The sequence below is a fragment of the Odocoileus virginianus genome, chromosome 23 (assembly GCF_023699985.2).
Source record: "Odocoileus virginianus isolate 20LAN1187 ecotype Illinois chromosome 23, Ovbor_1.2, whole genome shotgun sequence".
NCBI lineage: Eukaryota > Metazoa > Chordata > Mammalia > Artiodactyla > Cervidae > Odocoileus > Odocoileus virginianus.
The window spans coordinates 29,910,916-29,924,319 of NC_069696.1; the positions used below are offsets into that span (position 1 = coordinate 29,910,916).

General features: G+C 37.5%; 1 protein-coding gene across 4 annotated transcripts in view; it reads left to right on the plus strand.

Moving 5' to 3' along the window:
- IRAG2 (inositol 1,4,5-triphosphate receptor associated 2) overlaps positions 1-13,404 on the plus strand; it is a 54,348-nt gene that overhangs the window by 19,116 nt on the left and 21,828 nt on the right. For 3 of the 4 annotated variants that reach the window (XM_070453797.1, XM_070453794.1, XM_070453796.1), the window contains 5 exons: positions 5,948-5,994; positions 6,103-6,167; positions 6,673-6,780; positions 9,877-9,947; positions 12,792-12,849. In XM_070453797.1, the coding sequence (XP_070309898.1) occupies positions 5,948-5,994; positions 6,103-6,167; positions 6,673-6,780; positions 9,877-9,947; positions 12,792-12,849 (349 nt within the window). Of the gene's footprint in view, positions 1-2,467; positions 2,487-5,947; positions 5,995-6,102; positions 6,168-6,672; positions 6,781-9,876; positions 9,948-12,791; positions 12,850-13,404 lie in introns of those variants that run through there. The other variant, XM_070453795.1, reaches the window with a different exon arrangement.

Genomic DNA, 13,404 nt, shown 5'->3' on the forward strand with positions numbered 1-13,404 from the left:
GTGCGTCCCGGGGAAAGGCACTTCACCTCCTGAGAGATTGTTGGAGAAGGCAGGTGGTTCACCACTCCCATCTCTGCAGTCCTTTCTGTTTGCTGTCCTCACTGGCCACAGGCCCTGCCTGCTCTACTGCTGACCTCCTCAGAACACTGTGTCTGGACTTCTGGTAATCTCACCCTGGTCAGTGGGGAGAAGTCTCTCCCTTCTTGTTCCAGCACTTTAAGGATCCTACTGTAGTGTCGGGTGGACTGCTTGTGACTTAGTCATTGAAATTATCCTCTGCTTTTCAAGACAAATGGATAATCCAGCAGTGCTGCATGATAGTACAGTCTCCCACTGAATTGATTCTTGCTGCTCTCCTCCATAACTAGATCTAACAGTTTATTTGGTCCAACTTTCTCCATTCTTCCTCACTCCTGGCAATTTCTATTTCTCTCAGGCCTAGGTTGTCTCTCCTTATAATCTATCTTTCTTTCCTTATTCACTGCTCCCACCACTGAGTCTGAATAGCAACCAAAGGATTTCTGGGCCTTTGCAAAACTGCATTCATGATTAGGTACCTGTGTGTATCCCCAAACACTCCAAGAATTAAGATGCTTCATGAAAATCCTGGGACATCCCTGGTGGTCCAGTGGTTAAGACTCCACCTTACTACTTCAGGGGGGTTGCAGTTTCAATCCCTGGTCAGGAAACTAAGATCCTGCATGCCATGTTGTATGACCAGAAAAATTTGGGGGGAGCTTCCCAAGGTGGTGCAAGTGGTAAAAAACCAGTCCATCAACACAGGAGATATAAGAGATGAGGGTTCGATCCCTGGGTTGGGAAGATCCCCTGGAGGAGGCATGGCAACTCACTCCAATATTCTTGCCTGGAGAATCCCATGGACAGAGTAGCCTGGTGGGCTACAGTCCATGCGGTCAAAAAGAGTCAAACATGACTGAAGAGACTTAGCACCATGAAAATTCTATGACAGTGAAACTGACTCTCCTCTCTACCTACCTGAGTGTTAGATTTTACCTCAACAAGACTCTTTATAACATATTAAAGTACCTGGTTCATAATAAACACTCAGGAAATAGCAACTGTAATTATCACCCCAAATCATGATTATCAATAGCATGAAGCTCAGAGGATATAGATTAAAGGATATGAAGATGAATTTTTGTTTTCCATTTGACTGTTAAACAAAAAAAAAAGTATACAGTAGATATTAAGTGTTTTGCTATCCCTTTGAGGTCTCCTTCATGTAATTACATGTTTTTGCCTCAGATGTACTATCACTAGAAAAGGGTGATTTATGAGGCAAAGTACAGAATCCATTGAAAAATGTCTCAGATTCTCTGGCCATTGTCTGTCCTGTTCTCTCAAGCTATGTGTGGGTGCAGCTTTAATAACCTTGGAGAATAAATAACATTGCCAATTGCAAAATTGGAACGTGTAGAAGTTGGCTGATAACTATATTACAGATGAACCTCAAAGTGGTGGGTGTGTCCTGTAGGTCTGAAGGTGTGGTGTCCTTTTAGTTAGAAACTGGAAAAAAAAAAAACTTGTGAAGAAATTTAGTTTTATTTAGGTTACAGTGGTTATAATCTTTTGACGTTCAATCTTACATTCTTTTCTTTCTAGAAGATTGAAACTTTGACTCCAAGGGCATTTTTTTTTTAAATGAAATAAGTCTATATAGACTCCTTTTGTTCAGTTTTTTTTTCCTCATAAAATCATATTAATTTACTTGAGTAGTGTCAATTGTCTAAAATGGATCTAAAAGTAAAAGTTACATTGGTAACATGAATGTTTCTTAGTGGAAGGGTGTTTTGATCATAAAAATCTGTGGGTAAAATAGCATTTCGTCTAAAAGAATAACCCTGGAAGATTATCCCGGCCTATTAATTGCCCTTACTGATACTGATAGCACTTCCCTGGTGGCTCAGATGGTAAAGAACCTGTCTGCAGTGAAGGAGACTGGAGTTTGATCCCTGGGTTGGGAAGATCCCTGGAGAAGGGAATGGCTAGCCTCTCCGGTGCTCTTGCCTGGAGAATCCCGTGGACAGAGGAGCCTGGTGGGCTACAGTCCATGGGGTGGCAAAGAGTCGGACACGATTGAGCAACTAACACTTTCACTTCACTTTCAATATCTTAGAAGCTATTTCTTCATATTTTCTAACTGAATATTGAAATAATGCTGCTGTGTGTATGTGAGAAAGCTGAAGTGAGAGGGGGAATGTGTGTGTGTGTGTGTGTGTGTGTGTGCCTTGTATTTGCTGACCCAGCCCGTGGGAGAATATCTCGCTTTGTTCCGTGAGTACGTTGACTACCCCACCCTTACCCTACATTAGACTTTTACTGTCAGAAGCAAATGGGCAGCACCACAGATATTCATGTAAATATTATGCAGGTTCCTATTTGAATGGCTTGAACAGGAAGAACATGCTTCCTGCTCTAGGCTGTCAGCATGTGTTAGACTCATTGATGTGAGCCAATCTTGTGCTGTAAGTAAGTCTCTCTCTTCTGAACTTTCTCTTTCTTGCATTTAGTCAGTTTCTTGATTTTCCTTGGTTTTAAGATATATCCAGTAAATTATCTTTTTTTATAATCTGGCTAGATCCTGCAGTTGTTGTGTGTGCTAGATTCTCCTGTGGGCTCAGGAAATTGGTTTGAATAGGGGCGCCTTTTGAAACTGGAAGAAAAGAGCATAATTGTAGAAAGTGTTTGCTGAGTTATTTTTCACCCCCCGGTTCACACACACAGACACCCTGAGGAGCTATGTCTCCAACTTGCATTAACTATAACTCTACATTTGGAAAAATAAAAATCTCCTTCTTCTGTCTCTCTCTTCTTCTAAGGAGGAAAAAATGTTAGCTGAATATATGAAAATCTAGGATTGAGGTATGTTGTGTATTAGGTTGTCTTTTTGATCAGTGAGATTTATAATGATTCATGACTTGGGACTAATATCCAGTAATATCCATTATCTTTGCAACAGAACAATGTAGTAATGTATGGCTACTAAATATATAATGTTTATCCAAAATCACAGAATTGTTACTTACTTAATAAATATTTTATGTTTACCAAACAGTTTCATGTGTAAAAATTAGGATGAAAGAAGGGCTTTACACAGAGCATTATGAAAGATGAGACTCATTTTTAATATAATGTGTTTTTGCTGTACTTATTATTTTGATTTTAAATAATAGAATTTTTAGAAAAAAATTATAGAAATAATGTTTTCTCTTTCCTTTAATATTGGAAATCAGTTTAATTCAATAGAAAATAGCTGCATTCTCTTTCATACCTCTTAAATTCAAATATAAGGTTTCATGTCTGATTGGTATAAAAAGGAATTTTTTCTGACAAAATTAGGTTTTTAGTTAGTGCAGTGTAATTATTGCATATATTGTTATTATTTATAACAGTAATAAGTGCTATTTCAAGTCACATATAATAGTAGATTTCTATGTTATGAAGTGTTAAATGGGCCTGATTTTTTTTTATTATTATTAAGGACTCAATGCTCATTGATTTTTATGGAGGACACTCAATGAAACTGAAGAATGTTTAATTTTTTCCTATTTTACAGTTTCATTTTTTTTACATATGTATTGGTAGATAGTTAAATAAGCATGTAATAATTACTAGTACCATATATTTAAATATCTCAAGGACAGAGTCAATATCATTTAACAACCAATGGTGTGTATAAGGTATAATTTCTCTTCAAACTTTAGTGCACATATTTTTCCACTCTGTTCTGTGTATACTTTCTTCTATGCAATGCTGCTTATAATTTATGAAGTATTTGTTCTGCATATTTGTCTTTTTGACTGGCCCATGAGCTCCTCTGGGACAAGGCCTGTGTTTCTGGCCTCTTTCAGGCTTTTGGTTTTGTGCCAGAAACAACGAAAGGCTGTTTCTGGCAATAAACTAGGCCTTTGTTGAAAGTTGTTGAATTAAACTGGTGCCACAAGGGACTTCAGTCACATATAGTCTGACACAAAGACGTTTAAAGCAGGGATAAAATGAAATAAAAGAGAAGATTGCCCAACATTTACACATACAAGTTGTTGTTATTATTGTTCAGTCACTAAGCTGTGTCCCACTCTTTGCAACCCCATGGACTGCCGCACGCCAGGCTTCCCTGTCCTTCACTATCTCCTGGAGTTTGTCCAAACTCATGTCCATTGAGTCAGTGGTGTGATTCAACCATCTCATGCTCTGTTGCCCCCTTCTCCTCCTGCCTTCAGTCTTTCCCAGTGTCAGGGGGTCAGGTGTAAATTCTTGCTGTGCAGGTTTGATTGTGAACTTTTCTTAACATTTGAGGTGAACATTTTGAAAGTTTATATTCAAATCATTTATCAGTCAAAGACAATCAATGGAAAGTCTTTGCCTCTCCAATAGCCTTAGGGTGTTTCAGAGACAGTTCTGTTTACAATGAAGAGGACACTATATTTAGTCTGATTGTTCAGCCAGTTTAGAGGCTGGCACTACCATTCTGAATGCTCCTGGGAAATTATTTTATTCATTGGCTTTACTTTCCTCACCTGAAATAAGTAAGTCTTTTTTTCCCGCTAAAATCTATTGCATAAGGTTGTGGAGTGAATTAAATGAGATGGTATATAAAAGGGCTTAATAAATTGTAGTGTGCTGTATAGATGTAAGCTATTGTTTTTTGTATCGGGTAACTATATATTCAGCAAACTCTTGCTAAACCTTTACCTTTCTGTGAAGCCAATCTTATCTTGGATAGATTCTCAATATGTTATGTGATATACAGCAGCCCTCTATTGAAACCTATTGTATGTTGTGACACCTAAAGAGAAGTTCTATGTTTAATTATGGAAATTTAAATACCTTTATTTTTGCATTGTCTGTGCAGATTTTGGATATGTCCAAGTGATTTCAGTTTTAATTTATTAAATTCTCATTTTCCTAAATAAATCAAATAATAATAAATATATTTATTAGTAAAACTTTTTATTAAAGAGGAACCTATGTTCCCACTGTATTTTTTGAAAGAGAATAAATGAATCTAGGGCTTCCCAGGTAGCTCAGTGGTAAAGCATCTGCCTGTCAGCAGAACATGTGGGTTTGATCCCTGGGTTAGGAACATCCCCTGGAGAAGGAAATGGTTACCCACGCCAGTGTTCTTGTCTGGGAAATCCCAAGGACAGGGGAGCCTGGTGGGATACAGTCCATGGGGTTGCAAAGAGTTGGACATGACTTAGCGACTAAATAACAGCAAAAAGTGAATCTATATTCCCAGTGCTTTTTATTGGAAAGAGAATGAGTAAACCTAATCTCCTAAAGTTCCCTCCAAACTAAGAACTCAATGGAGATTACGAAGCTCAATTGAGACTTTCAAATACTTGCCCTGGGAGACTGGGACCACAATTTTTTGGGGGGTGGGGGGAACCATGATTTCGTTAAAGCTCTTTTTGAGCCCCAAGTAAGAGGCTCTGACATAGATGTAATCCCTCAGAACTTTGAGACTTGGATAAACTTTAACTGTATTATGGATCTTGCTAGAAAATTGAGAACCATTTTTAAATCAACAGGTCAAGAATTTTAGGTTGAGTAATAGTTCCATAAATAGAAATGTTGTTTCATGCCCACCTAGTTCTGTTTAAAGAAAACTTAAGTTCATGATAGAAACTCTGTCTGCCCTTTAAGATTAAAATTTGTTTTGCACAAGAATTTATATTCTTTGAATATTGGACTTGTAAGTATAGTTAAAATTGGACTTTTTTTTGAAAGTACAGCTTTGAGTAAGTATGTATATCCATCTGCCCTATAGCATCACATTCCCATATCCTCTCCAAAAGAGCAAAGCAAATATGGGTTCATTTAAAACTGTATGAAAATATTTGCTTAACACAACCTCTCTGGAATGGAAAATGTCAAATTGTTAAACTTATTTCTCTCTCTCTCTCTTTTTTTTTTTTTCCTTAAGGAGAATGGTGTTGAATACTTACGTTCTGAGAGCCAGCCCCAATCCAGGTTTGTCTGTTTGTTTCTGTGTGTGAATTTGAATGCATATTCCATAATTTTCTAAGTGAATTCTTTGGACCCAACACTCCAAAAATACTACTTCTCCTCTTTTGACAGGGAATATTTGACCCTACCATCTCCTGGTCACACTTCATCCACAGAGAGTACTGTAACTTCAAGTGGTAAGTAGATTAGAAAAGATATAAAAATAAGTCTGTTAGTCTGTTATATTGAAAATGGATAACCAACAAGGACCTACTGGACAGTGCATGGAACTCTGCCCAATGTTTTGTGCCAGCTGGATGGGAGCGAGGTTTTGGGGAGAATGGATACATGTATATGTTTGGCTGAGTTCCTTTGTTGTTCACCTGAAACTATCACAACATGGTTAATTGGCTATACCCCAATGCAAAAGGAAAAGTTTAAAGTTTGGGAAAAAAAATAAATAAATATGAGGAAACAGAAAAAAACTGAGGATATTCTACTAAAGATCCCATAAGCAGAAAGCTGTACTCTATTTCAATAAATGGTATATTATTTAAAACTTCCTTTAAAAAATTAGAATGTTAATATCATAACCATAAGCTTGGATATCTTATGATCTCCTGAGGTGTATACAAGTGAAAAGGCCATAAGCAAATAATCTTTTGCATAGTGTTCATGCTGTTAGTTTCTTCCTGTTGATAGATTCTGGATCAGAAATTTTGCATATGGCTTCTGGTGACCTTGACTGTAAACCACTCTGTGAGAAAGAGGAAGACAAAAGATCAGCTTCTGCTGTGACAAAGATCCAAGGTAAGCTGTTGAAGGACTCAAGCATAGTTTCCATTCTAAACCATGAAACAAACCTGGAAGCTAGTAGAGTAACTATCATCAGTGGCTGAGTAATATTGTTTTATAAAAGAATTTTGAAGACATAGTCTGAAGAAAAGAACTCTAAGAGGTGACCATGGCCTTCATATATGACGATGTTACCAACTTTTTTCCAACTCTACATTTAGAATAAAACTTACAATGTATTTTAATGGGATTTAAATATCTCCTTGTGGCCAAAATTTATTGAACACACCTGAGTCTCGGCTGTGATGCAGTTGTGAAATCACTTACATAGGAAGTTCTCAGAATCCTCATTAGAATTTACTGGGTTAAAAGGATGGACCAGGACTTCTCTGGTGCTCCAGTGATTATAACTCCATGCTTACACTGCAGGGCCATGGTTCATTCCTGGTGGGGGAATTCAGATCCTGAATGCGATGTAGCATGGTCAAAATTTTTTTTAAATAAAATTAAAACTGGATATTAAAAGAAAAAAGGATGGATCAATTAGCGATGGTCCACTCAGGAGGCAGAAATTAACTAAACAATGCATTAGATCCTCCTTTTCTGCCATTTGAGTCTGAAAATAAAGTGGTTATTCTCAACCATTCCCTGTTAGGCATCACTATGGCTGATGCTCTTGGGAAACGTAGGCTTCCATTTCTACCTAAAGTGTCAATTAAGGAAAATTCATTGAAAGTTAAATTGGCAATTAAATTTGAGATATAGATGCTAATTTAAAGGAGCTGTAAAATTGTAGAAATGGAATCCATTCCTTCATTTAACTGAAGAATATCTTTACATTCTATCTCACACCAAATAAGAAAAATTTTAATTAAAACTACACCAGGATACCATTTTTTACCTATCATGTAGACAAAGATAAAACAGTTTGTTTGCACACTTCTGGTAAGATTGTTGGAAGAAAAAGAATTCTTGTCCATTGCTTCAAGGAATGTAAATTATTCCAGTTAGTGTGGAGAGGAATTTGCCAATATCTACCCAAAATTTAAATGTATGTAAGTTCAGTCGCTCAATCATGTCCAACTCTTTGCATCCCCATGTACTGTGGCACGCCAGGCCTCCCAGTACATTGCCAACTCCCGGAGTTTGCCCAAACTCATATCCATTGAGTCGGTGATGCAATCCAACCATCTCATCCTCTGTCGCCCCCTTCTCCTCCTGCCTTCAGTATTTCCCAGCATCAGGGTCTTTTCAAATGAGTCAGTTCTTCACATCAGGTGGCCAAAATATTGGAGTTTCAGCATCAATATCAGTCCTTCCAATGAATATTCAGGAGTGATTTCCTTTAGGATGGACTGGTTGGATCTCTTTGCAGTCCAAGGGACTCTCAAGAGTCTTTTCCAACACCACAGTTCAAAAGCATCAATTCTTCGGCACTCAGCTTTCTTTATAGTCCAACTCTCATCCATACATGACTACTGGAAAAACCATAGGTTTGACTAGACGGGACTTTGTTGGCAAAGTAATATCTCTGCTTTTTGAGATGCTGTCTAGGTTGGTCATAAATGTATGTATCCCATGATAAAATAATTGGTTTCTGGGAATTTATCCTGTAGATCTAAGTACACACATACTATATGACATATATGGAAGTTTATTTACTGCAGCATTCTTTGTAATAACAAATAATGGAAACAAGTTAACTATCAGTAGAAGACTAACATATTTTGTCATGTCCAAATAATGGAATACTAATATGCATTTGTAAAACATACACAGAAGGGAACTTTTTTCTTGGAAGAATATCAAAGAACTATTATTTCTTAGGGAAAAGCACTAGAGTACAAAGTACTATGTATTGCATGTAAATATTTGTGAAAAAAATAGAAAAAAGTTTTTGTACATATAATACATGTATAAAATATCTGTACAAAGCTAGACAAAAATTAATAACATTACCTGTGAGGCAGGAAACTGGCTTTCTGGTGGACATGATGGGAGAGAAAATTTTCACTGAAAAAAAGTACAAGGTACTTTTGATTTATGGACCAAATGAATCTACTATCAGTCTTAAAAAATTTTTAAATATAAAATTTCCATAGGGAAGATTTTTTTGTCTTTGAAGATAGTGGTTACCATTTTGTTCTTATTTCCATATAAATTTTAAAAATTGAGTACATCCTTTAGTTATTCTGTTTTCTTGAAAAGAAAGAAACAAAATCTAACTATAGCTGCTGACCTTTGTGCCTGGGCTGAACTAAATTCAGTACAATGGGTCATGTGAAGAGGAAAATCATTATCAAGTACATTACAGTACAAACAAATACAGGGAAATTACAAAAATGGCATAAATTAAAAGTGCATCTCTTTTTCTTAGTTGGATGACATTTTGCTTAGAAAGATACTATGTTTTGAAGGATCACATACTTTGTTATCAGCCCTGCACATATAATTTTTAAAAACATGTTTGTCAAGGTATTTAAAAAAGCTAGCTTCCCTGGTGGCTCAGTGGTAAAGAAGCTACCTGCCAGTGCAGAAGATGTGGGTCCTGGATCAGGAAGATCCCCTGGAGAAGGAAATGGCAACTCACTCCAGTGTCCTTGCCTGGGAAATCACACAGACTGAGGAGACTGGTGGGCTGCAGTCCATGGAGTCGCAAAAGAGTTGGGCATGATTTAGTGACTAAGCAACAACAACTAAGTAATTGTTCATCCTTCTTTCATTCAGTTTCTGTAATTACACTAGTAATGTGTTTGATTTAAAAAGCAGCTCAGCCTTAAAAAATAGTTTAAAAACCCTATTATTTAAAGGCCATACAAGTGTTTGTATGGCACATTTGTATGGCACAAGCATTTGTATTCACATTTTTAATTTGTGCCATTCCCTTTTGTAATTTCCCTGTATTTATTTGTACTGTAATGTACTTTATAATGATTTATACAAATATTCATTTCTGTTAAGAAATTTTACATGGCTAGCTTCTTTGGGAACACATGTTAAACCCTTTGCCATTTAGGTGTCTGCCCACATTGCCACCCTCACTATTTCTTCCTCTTTTACTTGTAACCCTCCTCGCCCCACAATGTTTGGTGTGTTTCCTCCTTCTTATAGGCAGAAGTCCAGCTCCTGAAAAAATTGAACTGCAAGGCTCTGTGAGTGAAGAAAAAAGCATGTTGATTCAGGTAATATGCACATGTTAACAATAAAAGTAATGATATATTACAATGGTAGAACTGTCCCTTCAAGTTTGCAAAGTACTCTTAAAAGCATTATTTCAATTTATCCTTTCAAAATATTATGAGGTTCATAAAATTTAGTTACAGCAATATTTTACAGATGAAGAAGTTGAGGCCAGAGCAGCCAGGGTCACACAGTAGAGTCAGAGGTAGGACCTCCTGACTCCACACTGGTTTTTCTCTCATTCATTCTTGCATTTGTTCACTCATTTATCCATTAAAGGTCTACTGGAAACAAGCTAAATATCTATCTCTAAAGTCTTCTTACATAAATTAATGCGTTAATAAATAAGGCTAAATAAAAGTGATACCTGTCTTAAAGACATGCTATAATAAGGGAAGAAACGTACAATTACTCAATAATTAGACTGTGGTTAGACTAACATTGTTTTAGTTCAGTCTATTTGATTATAAGAAACAGAGACTCATGTGACTGTTAATAACCCAGGTTGAGAGAAGGTTGTGACATGTATACATTTGAAGTAATGAGGTAAAAATTTTATGCTAAAGGGAGTGGACTAATTGGATATGTGGTTTGGAATAATTCTTTGTGGTGTAAATTATACCTAAAGTGTAGTGTTAGCTAGCAGACATGCCCAAAATGGTTGCCTCTTGTTAAAACATGGACAGAGGAAAATTCAAATCCTCTAGTCTTTCATAGTAGTCTTTTGAGAAAACATTTTTTTAATTCTCATTTCAAAAAGAAAAAGGAAAAATTAAAAAAAATAATGGATTAGAAAATGTAAAAATAAATAAAAAGTAAAAAAAAATGTAGTAATGGAAGTAGGGGACTGGTTAGAATGCTATAGGAATAATTCAGGCAAGATATGAAGATAGTATGAATTTAGTGATAATGAAAAAAATGAGACTAATTTGAGAGATATTTAAGGAATAACATTCACAGTACATAGTGACTCATAATCAGGGGCCTGGGAAAAGGTAAATACTTAGGTTTACAGCTTAACCTACAGAATGAGTAGAACAACATGAGAGTAGGAAAGAGTAAGAAGAATTTGTGGAGTAAATTTAATTAATTTGAGATAAATCAAGTTTCAGGTTGATATGTGATATCATCAACACCCTGTAAGGAGATGTTATAGATAGCTATATACCCATATTCATAAACTCATCAATGGGACTTTGGGGGCAGAGACATATTTGTGAGTTATCAGCAAAAAAACAAGCATGTGGATGAGATTTCCCAAGAAAGGAGGGAAGGTAGAGAGAGAGAACAGAGGATGATGGACTCTTGATGATTCCAGTGTTGAATAAGAGGAGGCCAGTGGCAAAGGAGATGGAGAAGGAGCTATTGCAGTGACTGGGGTACATCAGGAAATGGAAGCCAAGGGCTGAAAAACCTTCAAGGAGGGGACTCTAGATCATTTTAGATGTTACAGTGAGCTTAAGTAAGATACTGACTGAAAATTATTCATTGGGTTTGGCAGTAGGGAGGTCACGGATAACTGGGGAGGGCACGTTCCTAGGAGTGTTGGGTGCAGGGGCAGAGTAGTTCACAGATCACAAATGGGAGATGAAGAATTGGAGCAACTCTTCAACTGTGTCCAACAGTGGCCAATTCTTCCCAGAAGAAGCATAGCCAGGAAGCACAGAAGAGGAAAATGACATCGCTGGAAGACATTATAGGATTGAGAGAGGATTAAAAAACTTTAAGATTGTGTAAATATTGAGACAAATGATCCAGTGTTTTACCTGCATGCATTTGTTACATTTTATCAAAATCTTAGTTCCAGTTGTCCAAAAATGACGTGATGTGGTATTCCGGGCCCTACAAAGGAAATTTGTCCTGGCCAAAATAAGGAAATATGGAAAATTTCTGAGAATGTTGAATAATAATTATCCTAAAGTAATTGTAACCTATAGCTCCTCCTTTAGATTTCCCCAGGCAGTAGAGTACAACTCCTATGATGGTGATTCTTGTTGTATAGATGCTTTTGTAGGCAGTTGGTCATGACCTTAGAGTATATTCAGATGGAGTAAAAGTCAAACATAGCACCGTCTTTTTTTGAAGTATAATTGCTTTACGATGTTCTGTTAGTTTCTGCTGTACAATGAAGTGAATCAGCTCTGCACATACATAGATCCCTCCCCTCTTAGACCTCCCTGCCACTCCTTCCCCATCCCACCTCCTAGGTCATCACAGAGCACTGAGTTAAGTAAGCTTCCTGCGTTACATAGCAGATTCCTTCCACTGGCTATCTATTTAACACATGGTCCTGTACATATGTCACTCCTAATCTCTCAAGTCGTCCCACTCTCCCCTTCTACCCCTGTCTCCACATGTCCATTCCCTACATCTGAGTCTCATTTTAGCAGTTATTATGTCATAATTTTCCCAACAACCCATTTGGAATGCTATGTGTGAAAGTCCTAGATTACCACCCACTTTTCATTCATTCAGTCCCACCTCTCCCTCAAGCTCCAACTTGTTCTTTGCCTGCAGAGATATTCCATGCTTCCCAAGCCATATGTCTCTCTCCTTCCTTTGCAAAGCATATATTTGTATCTCATTTGGCAGGCACTTAATCCTAGTCTTCTTTGTGGTAATTGGTACCACATTTGCAGCTTTTCAGGTATTTCTGTTTTTTTTAATGCCTCAACTAGACTGAAAACCCTGTTGGAGCCAGTCCTCTTTTCTTAATCCCTAACACAGTTCTTGGCATACTTTGTTTTTGAACAGGGTAGGGCAGGAGAGGACAGGAAGCCAAGAAATGATTGCGTACGAAGGATTTCCACTCTATGTACAGCAATAAAATCTCCTTATGTTTTTAGGAAGCCAAAAGGGAGCCAGAAACAATAGATGAGCACAGAAAGGAATGTGCCGCAGGAGGTAAGGCATATTCTCTTCCAACCCCCCACCCACATTAACCTTTATTCCCTGCTGGTAGGTTTTATGGGAGAGATCTTTCTCAGTAAAGATATGACAAGCCAACTCTTTGTGACCCCATGGACTATAGCCTACCAGGCTCCTCTGTCCATGGGATTCTTCAGACAAGAATACTGGAGTGGGTTGCCATTATCGTCTCCAGGGGCTCTTCCTGACCCAGGGAGTGAACCTGAGTCTCCTGCATTGCAGGCAGATTTTTTACCATCTGAGCCACCAGGGAAGCCCCCTATAACTCTGCATCTGTAGGTAATACCAGTCAAATTAATTTTGATTCAATTTGTATCATTTTCAGAAGGCCATATTTACATTGCATTGCCTGTTAAGCCTAAAGGTCTGGTAATAACCAGTGCCCTATTGTGAACTAAAAGCTGTGCCAATTGTTGGGACTTCCCTGATGATCAGTGGCCAAAACTCCACACTCCCAGTGCAGGGGGCCTGGGTTCAATTCCTGGTCAGGGAACTAGATCCCACACAGCACAGCTAAGAGTTTACATGCCT